Consider the following 20,376-nt stretch of genomic DNA (forward strand, 5'->3'; position numbering starts at 1 on the left):
TTGATACTCATTACTTATTTTATGTTTTGCAGCTCAACATTATTTCATGGAATTGCTTTCTACCATGCAATAAAATCTAATATCTAATATCTAACCAACCCAAATTATTTTCTCATATTAAATTGATCACTTAATGTGGGAGAATAAACGGGAACAAGTGTTAAGATATAGACATGTGCTTATAGATCTATCTCAACACGGGGCCAATGGTAAAGGGGCCCAAATGAGAGATGGTCTATCAAAGAGCAAGGCTAACAAATGGAGCATAAGACCTTAGGGTTAGCTTCATTGAAGACCTCCAATAATGTGTGTAAAAGGCCTTTGACCTTAGGTAAGCTAGGGCTGAGCTTGAGGCGCGGGAACCCGACCCAGCTCGAGGTGCTTGTCCTGCTTGTCATGCTTGATGACTAAGGTGCTTGAGGTGCTTGATGATTGAGGTGCTTGAGATGCTTGAGGTGCTTGATTATTGAGATGCTTGAGGTGCTTGACATGCTTGAGATGCTAGGGTTGCACTTGAGGTGAGAACCCAGCCCAAGCGTAAAGTGCTTATGAGCCAAGCTTGTGGTGGGAACTGGGCCTATACATGAGGGGCTTAAGGTGTCAAAAAGTCAAAGATTCAATCCCTACAAGGAGGGGGCGAGCCCTACATGAGGGGGGATGAGAGAGAACACCCACACACTCACACAAGGCATGCATGGTACAAAGAAAGCAAAAGGGACACTTGTCAAGTTTCTCCTCATGTTGCCCTCATGGTGTGCCTGAAGCCTATTGGTTGGCCACCCAAGGGGTCCAATAATAATTTAGGAGATTTAATTAAATGATTTAGCATTTATCTAGCCCTCTCTCTCAAAGGGGAAAGGGAGACACTTGTCTCAAGGCTACCCTTGCTGCTTGTAATGCCTCCTGCTTGTGATTGGCTAGGCCTAGAGGGGTCCAATGAGCTTCAAGCATGAGCTACAAGGGGGGGTCGACCCAAGCAAGCTAGTGGGTTGCTTAGGGGGTATACTCACCCACACACACTCACAAACACTCTCATTGTGCGCTATGCAAAGTGCAAGAGCTCCCTCTCCTTCTCCAAGCAAGTAGAGGTTGAGAGCCTACACCAACACTCTTGGATATGGAGTGCAAATCCAACCAAGAGCCATGCTTCAATGCTTAAGCTTTCCATCTCCTTCTTCTTCATTACTATGCTACTATGTATGCTAGCAACAAGAGTTATGATAAGTGAGGAACTAATTCTTTCTCCTACGAAATGTTTCTTCTTCCTCTTTCCTACCCTCATTCCCTTCTAACTCTCTCCACCTTCGAAGGTGTTTGAGGTCTTGGGACTGAGGCTTGGGATAGTTAAGATTTTCTTCAAGTTTATGTTATGTTTGTGATGCATGAAGCTTTTCATCTTCATTGCATCACCTAGGTCACAAGGAACACAAAGATTGTATTGTAACAAGTCTCTCTTAATGGGAGAAATCATAATACAAATGCCTATTGCAGGGGGACCGGCTCCACATAAATCCGGTCCTCAACTGTTGTCTCTCTCTTGAAAAAGTATTGTTCATGCCAAGTTAGCTAATTGCTATGATTATGTTGCTATCTTCAATTATGTTCATCCGCTATGCTCACAAAGTCATTTCTCAAAAGTACTCTCATTAATTTCGACTACTCTCAAATTAAATAGGCCAATTCCATTACATTGGTATCAGAGCATTTGGTTTCTCTTTTCTTGCTTAAGAAGAGAGGTCCTTAAGTTGCCTATAAATGGTTGATGTTTTTAATTATATTAGGGTAAGTGAAACTGGGATCTATTATCGGCTTTGTTGAGCCCACTATGTGGGGGATGGTGCACACCTCGGGAGCTTTGGATTTAATAATGGAGTCTTTTTAGACTTGCCTACAACTTTACCATTATTGAGCCATAAGAAGTCCGAACGTAGCTAGCCCTCGGCAACTCTGCTATGTTAGACCTACTCCTCTACTCTCTATAATTAACCACTTCGAGCCGTGGGTGTAGATACTTAAGAGCCGATTTTCAAAGGCTAAGAGGAGTGGCAACTAAGGTTTTGAATTGCCAAATCATACACTAAGTACATACATAAATTTTGTTAACATGGCTGACAATAATCAAGAGAGTAGAATGAACATTGATAGCTTTGATTTTGCACATGAAGGTGCTAATGATGATGCTCCCATGTTTGTGAATTATCTCGTCACTAGGTTGCAGCAAGCTATGGGCAACCCTGCTTTGCAAGCCGAAGTTACTCAACAACTTCGTGCTTATGGAATTTCCCTTCCTGTCCAAGAGGAGAGAGAGATTAGCAGGCCTCTTGAAGAGACCCCCAAAAGAAGACTCTCTCCCATTTGAGAGGAGGAATCCAAAGAGCAAGAAAGCAATGAAAGTTTAAGTTCCTCTGAAGATGTGGCTCCACAAAGACGGCAGTCTAGACGATCTCCCACTCCTCCCAAGAGGAAAAGATCAACACATAGTCCTTCTCCTCATCACTCTGAAAGGCAAGAGAGGAAACAAAGGAAGAAAAGGGCTAGGAAGAGGTCACCCTCTTCTCCTTCTTCTTCACCTTCCTCCTCTTCCGACGAAAGTTATAGCTATTCGCCTAGAGAATACAAGAGGGGAGGACATCGCAAATCATTTCTTGCATGGCGAAGGTCACAAAAGCTAAAGAAGTTCAAGGAGGGAGGAAAGAGTATCTCTTTTCTCACCTATGATGGCACCTTTGGTGCTACCGACAAAGTGTTGGCCTTCATCCAACAATTTGATGCGGCCTTTGGAGACGAGGGCTTCACAGAGTCCTCCAAGCTACGCCATGTAGCTATGCACTTCCAAAAATCATCTCGTCAATGGTGGGCTAGCCTTCGTGGGAATGAGGAAGCCCCAAAGACATGGAAAACACTATGAGTTTCCATCATGAAGCAATTCCTTGCAAGCGATGCAAAAGACAAAGTGCTTACTGAATGGCGCAGCTTGAAGCTTCTCTCTCATGAGTCTATCCACAGGTACATAGACAAGTTTTGGATTTACATCTCAAGGCTACTGTCTTCCAAAAGATAGACTTTGTCGAGCAAAGGCAGCAATTCTGTGCGGGATTACTTGAAGAGATGGCCGAATACATCAACTCTCAACGGCCTGATACTATTAGCGAAGTAATCCATCACACCATGGTTTCTTCACGCATCAATTTCCATCAAGGGGCTAGACGTAATGTCAAGCCCATGGAAAACAAAGACAAAAATGATGCAAAGGGGAAAACCAATGTTCAAAATACTTCCCAAGTCACTTCTAGCAACAACAACAATCGGTCCAAGGAGAAAGGGAGTTCACAAAGGTAAAAACAAACTCTCTCCTGAAGAGCTTCAAGCTTTTCGCAAGGACCATAAGTGTTTCAAGTGTGGGGAGCAAGGACATGGCTATCGTTCTTGCCCTAAGAAGAATACTCGCAATGAGACTCCTAGGGCTTCCACCATGGAAGCTCCAAAAGAAGATGCTCATTGCAAAGGATCATCACTTTCCTATGCTTGGGGAAAGGTAAGAGAGCATGATGCCTTCATCTTGTTTGACCCTGGCTCTACTCTCAACTTCATATCAACGGAGTTGGCCACCAAGTTGGGCATTCAAGCTTTTGAGATGGGAGATATAGTAGTGGCTGATGCAGCTTTCAAGGGACAACAAGCCTCCATTACTCCCTTGATTGAGAAGTTGACGCTTCACGTCAAAAGCTATGTCGACAAAGAAGACTTCTTCATCTCTCCTCTCCAACATGAGGATGTTATCCTAGGGGCACCATGGTTTGATCGCATGTCTACCAACATGAAGTTCCCTCAAAGGAGAATCTACTTCACCTACAGGGGAAAGAACATGTATATAGATGCTAGTGAGCGTGGTCGCACTATTCCACTTGTAAATCCTCTTGCTTTTGATAAGTCAATCAAGAGCTCAGTTTCTGCGTACATGATTTTTGTCAAAGAGTCTCTAAAAGATACTAACGTTTCATCAAATGTAAATGGTAGGAATCAAGAAGAGTTAGACTTGTCTAATTTTCTAAAAGGATTCCAAGATGTGTTCATCGATGATATCCCTATGGACTTACCTCCAAAACGAGGGGATGATGACCATCACATTGAGCTCCTTTCTGGAAGCTCACCACCTAACAAGCCTCCTTATCGAGTCTCACAAGCTCAACAAGAGGAGATCATGAGGCAAGTACAAGAGCTGGTAGACAAAGGGATGGTGAGAACTAGTTCCTCTCCCTTTTGTTCTCGAGTCCTTTTAGTGCAAAATAAAGATGGTACATACCGTATGTGTGTGGACTATCGAGCACTAAACCATATCACTATCAACAACAGATTTCCCGTACCTCGGGTAGAAGATCTGTTTGATAAGCTAAAAGGCTCTACCTACTTCAGTAGGATTGACCTTAATGGTGGCTATCATCTGTGAAGCCCTCGTCTCCAAAGGCCGCATCAAATTGCTGGATGAAGGCCAACACTTTGCCGGTAGCACCAAAGGTGCCATCATAGGTGAGAAAAGAGATACTCTTTCCTCCCTCCTTGAACTTCGTTAGCTTTTGTGACCTTCGCCATGCAGGAAATGATTTGCGATGTCCTCCCCTCTTGTATTCTCTTTAACTATCCCAAGCCTCATTCCCAAGACCTCAAACACCTTCGAAGGTGGAGAGAGCTAGCAGGGAATGAGGGTAGGGAAGAGGAAGAAGAAACATTTCGTAGGAGAAAGAATTAGTTCCTCAGTTATCATAACTCTTGTTGCTAGCATACATAATAGCATAGTAATGAAGAAGAAGGAGATGGAAAGCTTAAGCATTGAAGCATGTCTCTTGGTTGGATTTGCACTCCATATCGAAGAGTGTTGGTGTAGGCTCTCAACCTCTACTTGCTTGGAGAAGGAGAGGGAGCTCTTGCACTTTGCATAGCACACAATGAGAGTGTTTGTGAGTGTGTGTGGGTGAGTATACCCCCTAAGCAACCCCCTAGCTTGCTTGGGTCGACCCCCCCTTGTAGCTCATGCTTGAAGCTCATTGGACTTTGGAGACGAGGGATTCATAGATGATAGCCACTATTAAGGTCAATCCTACTGAAGTAGGTAGAGCCTTGTAGCTTATCAAACAGATCTTCTACCCGAGGTACGGGAAATCTGTTTTTGATAGTGATATGGTTTAGTGCTCGATAGTCCACACACATATGGTATGTACCATCTTTCTTTTGCACTAAAAGGACTGGAGAACAAAAGGGAGAGGAACTAGGCCTCACCATCCCTTTGTCTACCAGCTCTTGTACTTGCCTCATGATCTCCTCTTGTTGTGTTTGTGAGACTCGATAAGGAGGCTTGTTAGGTGGTGAGCTTCCAGGAAGGAGCTCAATGTGATAGTCATCATCCCCTCGTTTTGAAGGTAAGTCCATAGGGATATCATCGATGAACACATCTTGGAATCCTTTTAGAAAATTAGACAAGTCTAACTCTTCTTGATTCCTACCATTTACATTTGATGAAACATTAGTATCTTTTAGAGACTCTTTGACAAAAATCATGTACGTAGAAACTGAGCTCTTGGTTGACTTATCAAAAGCAAGACGATTTACAAGTGGAATAGTGTGACCACGCTCACTAGCATCTATATACATGTTCTTTCCCCTGTAGGTGAAGTAGATTCTCCTTTGAGGGAACTTCATGTTGGTAGACATGCGATCAAACCATGGTGCCCCTAGGATAACATCCTCATGTTGGAGAGGAGAGATGAAGAAGTCTTCTTTGTCGACATAACTTTGGACATGAAGCCTCAACTTCCCAATCAAGGGCGTAACGGAGGCTTGTTGTCCCTTGAAAGCTACATCAGCCACTACTATATTTCCCATCTCAAAAGCTTGAATGCCCAACTTGGTGGCCAACTCCGTTGATATGAAGTTGAGAGTAGAGCCAAGGTCAAACAAGATGAAGGCATCATGCTCTCTTACCTTTCCCCAAGCATAGGAAAGTGATGATCCTTTGCAATGAGCATCCTCTTTTGGAGCTTCGATGGCGGAAGACCTAGGAGTCTCATTGCGAGTATTCTTCTTGGGGCAAGAACGATAGCCATGCCCTTGCTCCCCACACTTGAAACACTTATGGTCCTTGCGAAAAGCTTCAAGCTCTTCAGGAGAGAGTTTGTTTTTACCTTTGTAAACTCCCTTCTCCTTGGACCGATTGTTGTTGTTGCTAGAAGTGACTTGGGAAGTATTTTGAACATTGGTTTTCCCCTTTGCATCATTTTTGTCTTTGTTTTCCATGGGCTTGACATTACGTCTAGCCCCTTGATGGAAATTAATGCGTGAAGCAACCATGGTGTGATGGATTAATTCGCTAATAGTACCAGGCCGTTGAGAGTTGATGTATTCGGCCATCTCTTTAGGTAATCCCGCACAGAATTGCTGCCTTTGCTCGGCAAAGTCTATCTTTTGAAAGACAATAGCCTTGAGATGTAAATCCCAAAACTTGTCTATGTACTTGTGGATAGACTCATGAGAGAGAAGCTTCAAGTTGCGCCATTCTGTAAGCACTTTGTCTTTTGTATCGCTTGCAAGGAATTGCTTCATGATGGAAACTCGTAGAGTTTTCCATGTCTTTGGGGCTTCACCATTGCCACGAAGGCTATCCCATGCCACCATTGATGAGCTGATTTTTGGAAGTGCATAGCTACATGGCGTATCTTGGAGGACTCTGTGAAGCCCTCGTCTCCAAAGGCCACATCAAATTGCTGGATGAAGCCCAACACTTTGTCGGTAGCACCAAAGGTGCCATCATAGGTGAGAAAAGAGATACTCTTTCCTCCCTCCTTGAACTTCTTTAGCTTTTGTGACCTTCGCCATGCAGGAAATGATTTGCGATGTCCTCCCCTCTTGTATTCTCTTTAACTATCCCAAGCCTCAGTCCCAAGACCTCAAACACCTTCAAAGGTGGAGAGAGCTAGCAGGGAATGAGGGTAGGGAAGAGGAAGAAGAAACATTTCGTAGGAGAAAGAATTAGTTCCTCAGTTATCATAACTCTTGTTGCTAGCATACATAATAACGTAGTAATGAAGAAGAAGGAGATGGAAAGCTTAAGCATTGAAGCATGGCTCTTGGTTGGATTTGCACTCCATATCCAAGAGTGTTGGTGTAGGCTCTCAACCTCTACTTGCTTGGAGAAGGAGAGGGAGATCTTGCACTTCGCATAGCACACAATGAGAGTGTTTGTGAGTGTGTGTGGGTGAGTATACCCCCTAAGCAACCCCCTAGCTTGCTTGGGTCGACCCCCCCTTGTAGCTCATGCTTGAAGCTCATTGGACTTTGGAGACGAGGGCTTCATAGATGATAGCCACTCTTAAGGTCAATCCTACTGAAGTAGGTAGAGCCTTGTAGCTTATCAAACAAATCTTCTACCCGAGGTACGGGAAATCTGTTTTTGATAGTGATATGGTTTAGTGCTCGATAGTCCACACACATACGATATGTACCATCTTTCTTTTGCACTAAAAGGACTGGAGAACAAAAGGGAGAGGAACTAGGCCTCACCATCCCTTTGTCTACCAGCTCTTGTACTTGCCTCATGATCTCCTCTTGTTGAGCTTGTGAGACTCGATAAGGAGACTTGTTAGGTGGTGAGCTTCGACCGAACTGTGATGGTCATCATCCCCTCGTTTTGGAGGTAAGTCCATAGGGATATCATCGATGAACACATCTTGGAATCCTTTTAGAAAATTAGACAAGTCTAACTCTTCTTGATTCCTACCATTTACATTTGATGAAACATTAGTATCTTTTAGAGTCTCTTTGACAAAAATCATGTACACAGAAACTGAGCTCTTGATTGACTTATCAAAAGCAAGACGATTTACAAGTGGAATAGTGCGACCTCGCTCACTAGCATCTATATACATGTTCTTTCCCCTGTAGGTGAAGTAGATTCTCCTTTGAGGGAACTTCATGTTGGCAGCCATGCGATCAAACCATGGTGCCCCTAGGATAACATCCTCATGTTGGAGAGGAGAGATGAAGAAGTCTTCTTTGTCGACATAGCTTTGGACATGAAGCCTCAACTTCCCAATCAAGGGAGTAACGGAGGCTTGTTGTCCCTTGAAAGCTGCATCAGCCACTACTATATCTCCCATCTCAAAAGCTTGAATGCCCAACTTGGTGGCCAACTCCGTTGATATGAAGTTGAGAGTAGAGCCAGGGTCAAACAAGATGAAGGCATCATGCTCTCTTACCTTTCTCCAAGCATAGGAAAGTGATGATCCTTTGCAATGAGCATCCTCTTTTGGAGCTTCGATGGTGGCAGCCCTAGGAGTCTCATTGCGAGTATTCTTCTTGGGGCAAGAACGATAGCCATGTCCTTGCTCCCCACACTTGAAACACTTATGGTCCTTGCGAAAAGCTTGAAGCTCTTCAGGAGAGAGTTTGTTTTTACCTTTGTAAACTCCCTTCTCCTTGGACCGATTGTTGTTGTTGCTAGAAGTGACTTGGGAAGTATTTTGAACATTGGTTTTCCCCTTTGTATCATTTTTGTCTTTGTTTTCCATGGGCTTGACATTACGTCTAGCCCCTTGATGGAAATTGATGCGTGAAGCAACCATGGTGTGATGGATTACTTCGCTAATAGTACCACGCCGTTGAGAAAGTTGATGTATTCGGCCATCTCTTCAGGTAATCCCACACAGAATTGTTTCCTTTGCTCGGGAAAGTCTATCTTTTGAAAGACAGTAGCCTTGAGATGTAAATCCCAAAACTTGTCTACGTACTTGTGGATAGACTCATGAGAGAGAAGCTTCAAGCTGCGCCATTCATTAAGCACATTTTATTCCTGTCAAAAAGACTATTAAGGCACATCAAATAGCAACTCTCTTCATATCTCAGATTTTCAAGCACCATGGAGTACCCACATTCATCGTGTCAAATAGAGATCCTAGAATGACCAGTAATTTCTGGAAAGGTCTCTTTGAAAATCTAGGAACAAGATTGAATTTCTCTTCGGCCTATCACCTACAAGCGGATGGCCAAAGTGAGATAGCCAATCTTACGATACTCAAGAGTTATGTTACCGAAGTAGATCAACACTCACAATGGGAAAAGTACTTACCTCTTGTAAAGTATCCCTACAACAATACTGTACATACTTCTACGGGAAAAGCACCTTTTGAGATCATTGAGGGAAGACCTAAAAGTCCCTTGCTACTCAAAGTACATGGGAAGATCTTCGCCGCCGATGAGCATAGCCGTGACCTACAAGAATCTTTTCAAAAGACCTACAAGAATCTTTTCAAAAGATTAAGGAGGCTATATCCATCTCTCAACAAAGGCAAAAAGCTCAGAAGATCCTTAATGTTCAAAGAAAATGATTGGGTCTTATTCAAGTTTCCTAAGGTTTGATTAAGGCAAACGACGGGCAAAAATCCTACGGGCCATCAAAAGTATTATGCTAAACTAGCAAAAAGATACTATGGTCCTTTCCAAATCTTGAAGCCCATCAATGAGACGGCTTATCAACTCAAGTTGCCCAACCATTGGCTCATACACAATGCCTTTCATGTAAGCCTACTTAAGCCCTACAAAGGAGAGCCACCAACTGAACCAATTATTGAAGAGCCTCCCGAAGTTGAAGACCAAGAAGAGGTGCTACAACCCGAAGCTGTCCTTCGGCATGAAGACAAGGTACTACGACATGGTAAGATTATCCGACGGTATCTTATTAAGTTCAAAAATTATCCTTTTAAAGATGCTAGATGGATGCAAGGAATACAGCTTAAGGATTGTATGAAACTTGTCAATGCTTACAATGCTACATTAGAGTAAGCAAATGTACAAATTTCTTTTAAATGACTCATGTTTTTGTCTTATAATACTAGTCCTCTTTTTAAGTGTGCACAAATTTAACTAGTATTCATGCTTAGAATCATGTTTGTGATGACGACGTCTCTCAAACACCAAGTAGAATTTGTCACTCTACTTTGGAAGAATGAAATGGACTAAAGAGTAGACATGCTTGCGGCAGCTATGTCTCCCAAGCACCAAATGGATTAGTCATCCATCTTGGAAAGATGTCGTAGGGTAAAAAGGGATCCTCTACCCGCTAAGTAAAATTGACTAATGACTAAGGCTTTATCTCTTCTACCTCATAGTCGAGGACGACTATGATTTCAAGAGAGGGGTAATGTCATAAAATCTAATATCTAATATCTAACCAGCCCAAATAATTTTCTCATATTAAATTGATCACTTAATGTGGGAGAATAAACGGGAACAAGTGATCAATTTAGCAAGCTAGTGGGTTGCTTAGGGGGTATACTCACCCACACACACTCACAAACACTCTCATTGTGTGCTATGCAAAGTGCAAGAGCTCCCTCTCCTTCTCCAAGCAAGTAGAGGTTGAGAGCCTACACCAACACTCTTGGATATGGAGTGCAAATCCAACCAAGAGCCATGCTTCAATGCTTAAACTTGCCATCTCCTTCTTCTTCATTACTATGCTATTATGTATGCTAGCAACAAGAGTTATGATAAGTGAGGAACTAATTCTTTCTCCTACGAAATGTTTCTTCTTCCTCTTCCCTACCCTCATTCCCTGCTAGCTCTCTCCACCTTTGAAGGTGTTTGAGGTCTTGGGACTGAGGCTTGGGATAGTTAAAGATTTTCTTCAAGTTTATGTTATGTTTGTGATGCATGAAGCTTTTCATCTTCATTGCATCACCTAGGTCACAAGGAACACAAAGATTGTATTGTAATAAGTCTCTCTTAATGGGAGAAATCATAATACAAATGCCTATTGGAGGGGGGACCGGCTCCACATAAATCCGGTCCTCAACTGTTGTCATGTTCTCTAAATTCTCTCTTGAAAAAGTATTGTTCATGCCAAGTTAGCTAATTGCTATGATTATGTTGCTATCTTTAATTATGTTCACCCGCTATGCTCACAAAGTCATTTCTCAAAAGTACTCTCATTAATTTCCGCCACTCTCAAATTAAATAGGCCAATTCCATTACATACCATGTCACTGTGTTGTGCTTCAGCGGCGCACGAGGATGTGCGCCAAATTAGGAAGGGGGGAATATTAGCAGCGGCTAGCACATGTTACACCGATTATGCACCAAGTTGGAGATGTGCTATGGATGTTTACAATATTTCTTATTCACATTGTATAAGGTCTTGAGCTCATTGGGAGTTCCAAATTTTATATGCTAGCTAGAGGCTCAACTTAATCCCATAGTAGGAAGAATTGTGGTGCAAGCCTTTATGCAAAGAGGTTTCATTCTTGAGTAGTCATTCTCTCTCTCTCTCTCTCTCTCTCTCTCTCTCTCTCTCTCTCTCTCTCTCTGTCTCGTGTTCACTTTATGGATGGCCTAGCCTTGAGCTTAATGCCCATGCTAAAGAGGCTAGTGCTAATCCATTGTAACTAGAGAAACATTTCTTAATCTAATCTCTACTTTCTTCATTAGTCTTAATTCTTCTATGTTTCATTATGTCATGAAATAGTTTCACATTCTCAGTATTCTAGATTTGAGTATGTGTGATGACTTCTTGCTTATTGACCACTCCTATCCTTCTATAAGCATTCGATTTGCGATATTTAACATCTCTAATTAGGTTGATTAAGTTGGTTCTTAATCTTGAGATTAGTGTATGTGCCATATTGTTTGCTTGTGTGTGGATGGGTTTAATGAAACTCTAGCACCATTCACCTTGTGTGTGTAGCTTTTGATGAAGTTCCTTGATTGGCATGTGGTGATTGGAGAGGCCAACACCAATGCAATTAGTGTGTGCTTGTCATGAGTGTGCTTTGGGATTTTAGTCTAAGGTAAGTCAGACTTTGGTGGGCTTAATGTGTGTAGATGATGCTTGATTGATGATGCGATTAGAATAAGTGATTTATGGCTAATCTCTATTGCATTGGATGAGCATTCTCTTGAATCCTCTCATTCAATACATCCGATACTCGTGCTTCAATGCCCTAGCCGGGTTGCTGATCCTAGGATCGATAATTTTGTTGGTCTTGATGCCGCAAGCTAGGAAAACGAGTTGTCGATGTTGAGAAAATCGGGCATCGATGCCAAGAGGATAATAATGCCTCACAATTCCTTATTCTTTTGTATTATTAATGAATAAGGTTAGACGTTAAGTGATGGGTTGGTAATGGTCCGACCAATTGGCATGAACCTCAGCACGATCAACATAAAATTTAAGTATGATTGAATTATCATTGAAACATAGCATATTCAAGAACAATTTACAAGGTGGATTGATACATTTTACATGGACGAGGTCACTAGATTGTTTGAAATAAATGTAACACGAGGATATTTCTTCAAATTATCGATCTACTTTTGCTTCTACCAAGCCTATGCTGCAATAGGTGCTACTACCTAAGGGTAACAACTTCATGATGAGATGTTTAATGGCTTCTAAGAGCATATTGTAGTGTTTGGTGTTGCTCTCTTGGACATGTAATGCAAATATACCATTTTTGCACTCCATGAATATCACGGATTTGAAAGTGAAGAATTTGCTACTAAGTAATCATCGCACACTAGTTGAGAGAGAGAGAAAGAGAGCTTTTAGGCAAAAGACGGAAGAGAGAGAGAGAGAGAGAGAGAGAGAGAGAGAGAGAGAGAGAGAAAGAGAGCTTTTAGGCAAAAAAGAGAGAGAGAGAGAGAGAGAGAGAGAGAGAGAAGTGAACTGCAGATAGTGCCTATAGGCACTGCTTAACACGAATTGTACGGTGCATTCGCGACGCATTGAGTTCAAAAGCTAACAAAATGATAAGCCCATATCAGCTTTCTTGTAGGGAGACCTTGCACTTGACTAGAGTAGTATACAGTCCACCACCTACTAGGGTAAAGGAGCTTTTCCACCTTACTAGGCGAGCCTTTCTCTGCAAAAGAGGTAGATAGGGGGAAGTCAAAAGGGAATAAAAACCTGAAAACGGCTTTGCTTCAGCATTCGCTATACTTTCTAGTCACATCGAGGACTCTCTCAGGTCTCTCGCTCGCTCGCGCTCTCTCTCTCTCTCTCTTTCTCTATCTCTCTCACACACACACACACACACACACACCCCCACGGTCCCCACCTCCGCCTTAGCCCCTTCGCAAGTTTCCCATGTATCATTAGATCGTTTCTCTGTGTGTGTTGAGCTTGCTTAACTGCTTCCCGTTCTTTTCCTTCATACACATTCGCACAAACCTGTTGGCACGCTCATTCACATACAGATACACGCGCACTCACATAAACCCAACATCTAATCAACACAGATCACTCGAGGATATCGCCTTAGGTCGTTGCTATAGTCTGGGCGTCAAGGCGTGAGAGGGAAGAAGAGAAACATGCGAAGATGAAGAACAGAGAATGGGCCTTTCATAGAGATCAGGTCCGGATCTGTGGTTCTCCTCGTTTCTATGTGTATGAGCTGCCTTGAAAGCTCCCTCAGCTGCCCATTTTACTTGATCCTATCTGTATGGTCGTGCCAAAAACCATTAATCTCAGATTTGTTTTGCTTCTCCTTCTTGACATAAACAGATAGAAGATGCATGTACAGAGTGAGGCATAGCGCCATTACTGGAGCTTGAAAGTGGTTGATTGTGAATGGCGTGCTTCGGTGCATTTGGATGCTATCCCGGCAGAGGCTACAGACGGGGAAGGTTAACTTTTTTGTGTGTTTGTACTTTCTCTTTTTTTCATGAAGACGATGGCGTGAATGGGTCCTGGCATTTCACATAACAGAAATGGTATGTCAGTGGTCAGCCTTTGCAAAGTGACATATTTATTTAGAGGAAGTATTCAAATCTTAAGTAGCAGAGTTTGCCACGTGCGTAATCGAAGGATCCTTTTGCCAGGGGCCGCCTATCTATCGTCGTGAGTGCAGTTGTCAGCAAAGAACTGACATCTTACATGTAGGGTTATGTCATCTAGATTGAGATCGTTTAGCTCTTTGGTTCACTTCATGTCCTTGAAGAAAGAGGAGTACATCTTATCTTTCCGGAGTAAATCCACCTGATTTCATGAGTCAAGCTTTAGTTAGTATGTATGTTATAGCTACTGAGTATTGACATAACAGGGGGTGCATATACCCTGGATGTTGTTAGCCCAAACTTCTTTCTTATGATGCTTTATTCGTCTCAACTATGGACATATGCTAGTCTGGATACAAGGCCTTGCGGAACACTCCTAGTGTTAACTTGCTGTGTCCTTGTGACATGGGTTAAGTCGCTAGGATATTTTTCTTACTTTGATAGAAGGCCTATACCGAACACTTTAGCTTGCTGTGTCCTTGTGACATGGGCTAAATTTGCTAGATATGTTTTTTAACTTTGGCATTGAGGATGTGATTGTGTTGGAATGTGCTTTCTGGCATGGAATATTTCAGAGTTTGATGTGGGTTACTTGAAGATCAAATACTCCACACCCAAGAGTGACTCACATGTGAATGCTTTACATTGATCCTAGTTCATCTTGTCCAGTGAGTGCCGACTGGGTCATCGCGGCTATTATCGGAGGTTTATCTATGTGTATGTGAAGAGAGCTTGACCTTCGTACCGTTTGCTAGTCTTGAACTCCAGTGAGTGCCAATTAATCTTGGATCACAGTTGTAGATGACCTTTGATGTATTTACCGTTTGCAGAGGTGCAAGCAGAAGAGCAACACATTGGCGGATTTTTTCACTCAAAGAATTGCAAGCCGCCACTAACAATTTCAATTACGACAACAAGCTTGGGGAGGGAGGTTTTGGAAGTGTGTACTGGGGACAGTTATGGGATGGCTCTCAGGTTCTAATATTTGGGACCCAATCTCTTCGGTTAGCTGTTCATTGTAGATAACAAGTAACGTTAGTGTTTGCTTTGTTCTTTGTAATTAGATTGCTGTGAAGCGACTCAAAGTGTGGAGTACCAAGGCTGAGATGGAGTTTTCTGTGGAAGTTGAAATTCTAGGCAGGGTTCGACACAAGAATCTATTAAGTTTACGGGGTTATTGTGCAGAGGGTCAAGAACGTCTGATAGTGTATGATTATATGCCGAATTTGAGTCTTCTTTCACATTTATATGGGCAATTTGCATCAGAAGGTCTTTTGGATTGGTCCAAGCGCATGAACATTGCACTCGGATCGGCAGAAGGCATCGCGTGAGTATTTGCATTTGGAACTCTTCTCTGTTCAGCACTTCAGCTACATCGAAAGCTTGATTGAAGCATTAATGGTGTCGTCCTGCAGGTATTTGCATCATTATGCCACTCCACATATCATACACAGGGATGTTAAAGCCAGTAATGTACTGCTCGACTCAAATTTTGAGGCCCAGGTAGCTGATTTCGGCTTTGCAAAGCTCATTCCAGAGGGTGCATCCCATGTCACCACAAGAGTGAAAGGCACATTAGGCTACCTTGCACCGGAATATGCCATGTGGGGAAAGGCGTCTGAGAGCTGTGATGTCTACAGTTTTGGCATTTTGCTGCTAGAGATCATTAGTGGAAAGAAGCCCATTGAGAAACTCGGCCATGGTGTCAAGCGCAGCATTGTTGAATGGGCATCACCTTTGCTTGTAGATGGGAAAGTGGAAGAGCTTGTGGATCCAAAGCTTGATGGGAGGTATGATGAGGAGGAGCTGATTCGTGTGGTGCATGTGGCCATGATGTGTGCGCAAACGGCTCCGGAGAAGAGACCTACAATGCAAGAGGTGGTCGACCTATTGAAGGGCAAGACCAAGGAAGATGAGATGTCTAATGCTGATGAGGATGATCATGTCAAGAGTGAGCCTAAACAACACGAGGATGATCATGTCAACAGTGAGTCGAAGCAAGCAGGAGAGGGACAGGATTCCGATAGCGAGAGTGGGGTAGTGAAGAGTTGATTTTCTCAGGTATAAAACCAGCTTTTGTTGGTGAAGGATTCCTCTCTCACTTAATGAGGAACATACAGAGCTCAGTTTTTTTCTTTTTCATTTTTTTCTGAGGTGCAAGCATTTATGACTTTTGATACTGCTTGGCTTTCAAGTTGCATCTTCAGGCCAGATTTGTAAGATTCTTAATGTAAAATGTCTTTGAAAGATTTGACGATGATCGAGAATGATTTGATTTAAGGTGAGGCATAATTCTATGGGAGCTTTGCACTTTAAAGTGCGGCCGCAGAGTGTATATTGTGCACATGGGGTTCAGCTATGTGTAAAGGTTGTGGGAAGGCTGGCCCGGTTGTGGAAGTTGGATAGGCTAGTTGTTGGGGAGGTGAGTGAGTGTGTGCATGCGTGTGCGTTTGCCACAAGGTGGCACATGTCCCTCATTTCAAATCTTCAAGAGTGCCTAAAATGCAGCTCAAGAAAACAGTGCTAGGCTTTGGATTTTCCATGTTTTGTTCACCCAATTGTCATTGCATGGTGCACGTGTACCTACAATCTCTTGCATTCATGTAGTACTGACAGTGCTCCGGAATGTAGATTTGGAAAGTCATTCCTTGACATTTTAAGGCATGCAGTCTTACCGATTACGCAGAATGGGGTTAACTTTTTTGTTTGTGTAACTTTGCCTATCTGTGCAGTTACTGATGTGCATTTGACATGGTTTGTGTGCGCCGCATGTGTGTGTGATGAGATATATATATAGAGAGATTATATCAATGTCTTCAAAAGGCAAATTAGGTCAAGAGATTCTGTTTTTGGGAGTGATTCTGTTTCTCCTGGTGTTATCATGTTCATCAAGCATGGTCTGTGCCTATGTATCTTACAGTTGATCAAAATGTCTGATTAAGTGTGCGATGATCTCTCCAAGGACTTGGGTGGAGTGAGATGCGTCGATAAGCTTCTGTAGTCCCTATGCGTTTTCTGTTCAGCTTGTATATCTACCTACAGGGGTAGAGCTCAGGGTATCTTCAAGTAAGTGCTCCTTTGGAGTATTGAGTCGGTTGGGCATAGTGTGACTATTTTGTTTAGGCCTTACAGTAATTGGTTGGTACTGCCTTTATAATTGCCCTTGAATGGCTTCAAGGGTACATCATGTGCTCTCTCCAAAATTGTTTTTCCTTTTGCTGCCCCTACATATGGGTTGAGAGGACCTCCTGCTTGCTGGCCTCAATTGTCTTGAAATGTTGCTTTCATGAGTATGTCTATGGAGCACCTAATGACCATGTGACTCATAAGGAAGGGATGAGTGATTATTGGCATACTCATACCTTGCAGAGCCTTTGGATAACATGTCAGCCTTCAAAATGGCAAGGGTGAAGTTGATTATATAGTCTGCAGGCCAATAAATGGTGTCCAATTCACTAGCCAGAACTTTAGCTCATCATTGCCATAATCATTGCTTGCCTCTAATCATTGTAGGCCAAGTAAGCGCTCTTAATATTTGTTGGAAGTTTCCATGTCCAATGCCACTACTAATGTATTGCACAGATTGTAGCAAAAAGGGAGGCCATTTCCTTGTAGATTGTCTAAAAAATTTTAATAGTGAAGGAAAGATGCTTATGAATTTGGCAGAAGTAATTCCATTGAGTTCAATGGAGAGCGAACCAACTATACATATCAAGGAAGTAACAAGAGTAGAAGCAAACTTGCAAGAATGTAGAAAAAAGAATTCAAGAATGTAAAATCTTCTTCAAAAACTAAGAAAACCAAAAGGCAAAGGTGCAAAGAGAGAAGACGGAAGCTAATACTCACAAACCAATAAACACAACCCTAAAGCATAAAAGTGTGCTTACATGCAGAGCAAAACATGAAAAACCAATGGAAAAACTGTCCACATCTTAAGTTTGAAGCAACCACACTTGAAGCTTATGAGAGAAAACTTGGAAAGAAAAGAGTTTGTAGCGTCAAAGATCAAGGAGATTATTTGCTTTACCATTGAACCATTAAAAGAAACTGTTTGACTATTGCCAAATTCAAAAGAGAGGATGGAAGGAATTCCACCTGTACACGAATACTGACCAGTGCAATTATGGAAAAAAGTTAGGAGAGCAAACCATGAAAATTTGGATCAACAATCAGCTCCATTTGTAGAGATCTACTTGGATCAACCTCCATTAGAGGTAGATATGCTATCTTTAAATCAGGATTGGAGAATGGAACCTTCAAAAACTTCCAAAGCAAACACATTTAGAACCCTACCTTTATATTAGGAGAGTATGAAAGAAGCCAGTAGTATGCAAGACTAAGAGACTACACAAAACAAAAAAGACTTTTGATATGAACAACTTGTATTTTATCTTGTCCACACCAATTGAATGTATGATCACAATGGGAAACTGCTGAGCAGTGTTCGAAGCAATCTTATTTCCAAGAACTTAAGAAAACCTATCAGTGCAAAAGATAGCAATTTTTTGGAATAATTCGAAAGGTATTTTGAAAAAAATACACTAAGATCCCCCAAAATTTGTAGGTTTTTTCCACCTCCAAAGTTTATTTTAAAGATAAATTTCAAAATTCAAAGGTGGGACTACACAAAACCTAGGTTTTTTTCGAGCCTTGCTGCTGGCTGCTGAGGAGAAAATCACATTTGTGGACAGATTTGCATTTTATTTTGTCCACACCAATTTAAATGTATGATCATAATGGGAAACTGTTGTTGAAGAGAAAACCACATTTGTGTGGATAGATCTGCAAAACACTTTGAGAAAATGGAAATCAAAGGATTGACAAAAGAACATGTTCAATACCTGTCACGTGCATATGGATCTCTGTGCCATGTGGACATGCTCCATCAACTTCCAAAGCCAATTTTGCACCTATCCCTAGATAGGAGTGTTCTATTAGATTAGGATTTCCAATTTTGGAGCCCTCTTGCATAAATGGATTATACAAGCATTTGACGGATATTGTACTTCGCGGGTATCTAGCATGATGAGAATGTAGGCCTAGGTTAGAGGGACGTGTCGGTCCAATCCGTTTGTCAAACTGGTCACAGAACGGTAAGTTATTGCCAAAAGACTCCCACATGGCACATTTTCCCTACTTGGCATACCCAACCTGACACCTCAAATTCCCTACAAAAGAAGCCCATTATCTAGTGCTTGGCAAACCAATAGTCTGTGGCGTTTTGCTTCTCTTCACAAGCCATTAACCTAAAGCAGCCAAGCAGTCCAACATTTTCAATTTTAAGCCTATTTCCTCGTCAGAATCATGGTGGATTTGCTAACACTACCTCCCTTGTTGCGGCCCAGACCTTTGACAACCCATTGAGCCACTTCTCGGCCATTCCCTCGCCACATCAAGTGCTCCCATTGCTGTCTATCATCGGCTCCATCATATTTACGTTTTTAGTCCTGTTTTATGCGACAAATCGACTGAGTTTTTGAAGCCAGCTTTCATCCCTTGTTTCCTCTCACATCGGCATCACAAATTAGCCCCAGATCTACCCTTTGGTGGCCATCAACAACCCCTCATCAAGACAGATCCAAAGGTGCATCAAATCAGCCCTGCAGGTGCTTCAATTCAAAGAGTTACCACGTCGACATTCCTCTTTCAAGTGAGTAGAGTCCTCTCTCTCTCTCTCTCTCTCTCTCTCTCTCTCTCTCTCTCTAAAGAAATAAAAGGAACCATCATTCATGCTTATGACACACATTCAAGCGAGGAAAGAAGTGAAGATTTGTGGAAGTGTGAAGTCTATATCTTTACTATTTCAATTCTGCTACACCTCACATTGGTATTAGAGATTTGTGATTTTACACTGATCCGCTAATCTTAGAAATTTTTATTTTTTTCTCTCTAGCGTTTGAGTGTGTATTGTAGGGTTTCGCCCAAGGACGCTTCTCTCAATCACGGGACCTTAGGACCTACCCTTGTACGTAGGGCCGTGCGCTTTGAGTGTAGGAAATGCAAAGCACTGTATACTGGGGGTTACAGTTGTGGTGCACCTGCGAAAGGGTCATTGACTTGGTGCGGGCGCTCTACCACCTCGACATGAAGAAATCCTAGCATGGGATATTTACAGTCATAAATTATTCGACATGATAGATCACAACATTGAAGACATGCTCTGGGAACACGAAGATGTTGATTGCGAGTATCACGATTTGTTAGTGGCCCATGAAGACAAAGGAAGGCGCCATCTAGATCAACCTATTAGCTTTGGAGTCTTGGAATTGTTTGCACACCCATCTCTCCCATCTTCTTCTGAGGCAACCACACGGGAGGCCGCATGCATTGTGAGCCTACATTCGTTGCAGAGATGAGGATTCATCTAGACCTTCCATTATATGGCAATCTAGTTGAAGCTCCAAAAGGAGCCTCCATCTTTAAGGAGTTATTTGGCAATTTCACGAGACATCATACAGAGGACTTTCCATGGTTCGTGGGCATTCCAAAGGGTATATCCATCTTCATTTCCATTCGGCATCGCTCTTGCCAATCTTCCTACATAGGGGCAACATAGGT

At 42.4% G+C, this 20,376-nt stretch overlaps 1 protein-coding gene across 2 annotated transcripts; it reads left to right on the plus strand.

The window, feature by feature from the left end:
* The first annotated feature begins 13,005 nt into the window (after positions 1-13,005).
* On the plus strand, positions 13,006-16,075 carry LOC147421005 (PTI1-like tyrosine-protein kinase At3g15890). Of its 2 annotated transcripts, XM_086504341.1 has the most exons (6): positions 13,008-13,397; positions 13,547-13,668; positions 14,488-14,535; positions 14,649-14,793; positions 14,883-15,145; positions 15,234-16,075. In XM_086504341.1, the coding sequence occupies exons 2-6, from the start codon at positions 13,613-13,615 to the stop codon at positions 15,868-15,870; spliced, it is 1,149 nt and encodes a 382-aa protein (XP_086360467.1). In that variant the 5' UTR covers positions 13,008-13,397; positions 13,547-13,612; the 3' UTR covers positions 15,871-16,075. The 2 variants fall into 2 exon arrangements, with proteins under 2 accessions (XP_086360468.1, XP_086360467.1); XM_086504342.1 differs by lacking the exon at positions 14,488-14,535 and having other exon boundaries at positions 13,006-13,397.
* The last annotated feature ends 4,301 nt before the right edge of the window (positions 16,076-20,376 follow it).

Source organism: Adiantum capillus-veneris, chromosome 28, assembly GCF_014529385.1.
Source record: "Adiantum capillus-veneris isolate H3 chromosome 28, ASM1452938v2, whole genome shotgun sequence".
Lineage (NCBI taxonomy): Eukaryota > Viridiplantae > Streptophyta > Polypodiopsida > Polypodiales > Pteridaceae > Adiantum > Adiantum capillus-veneris.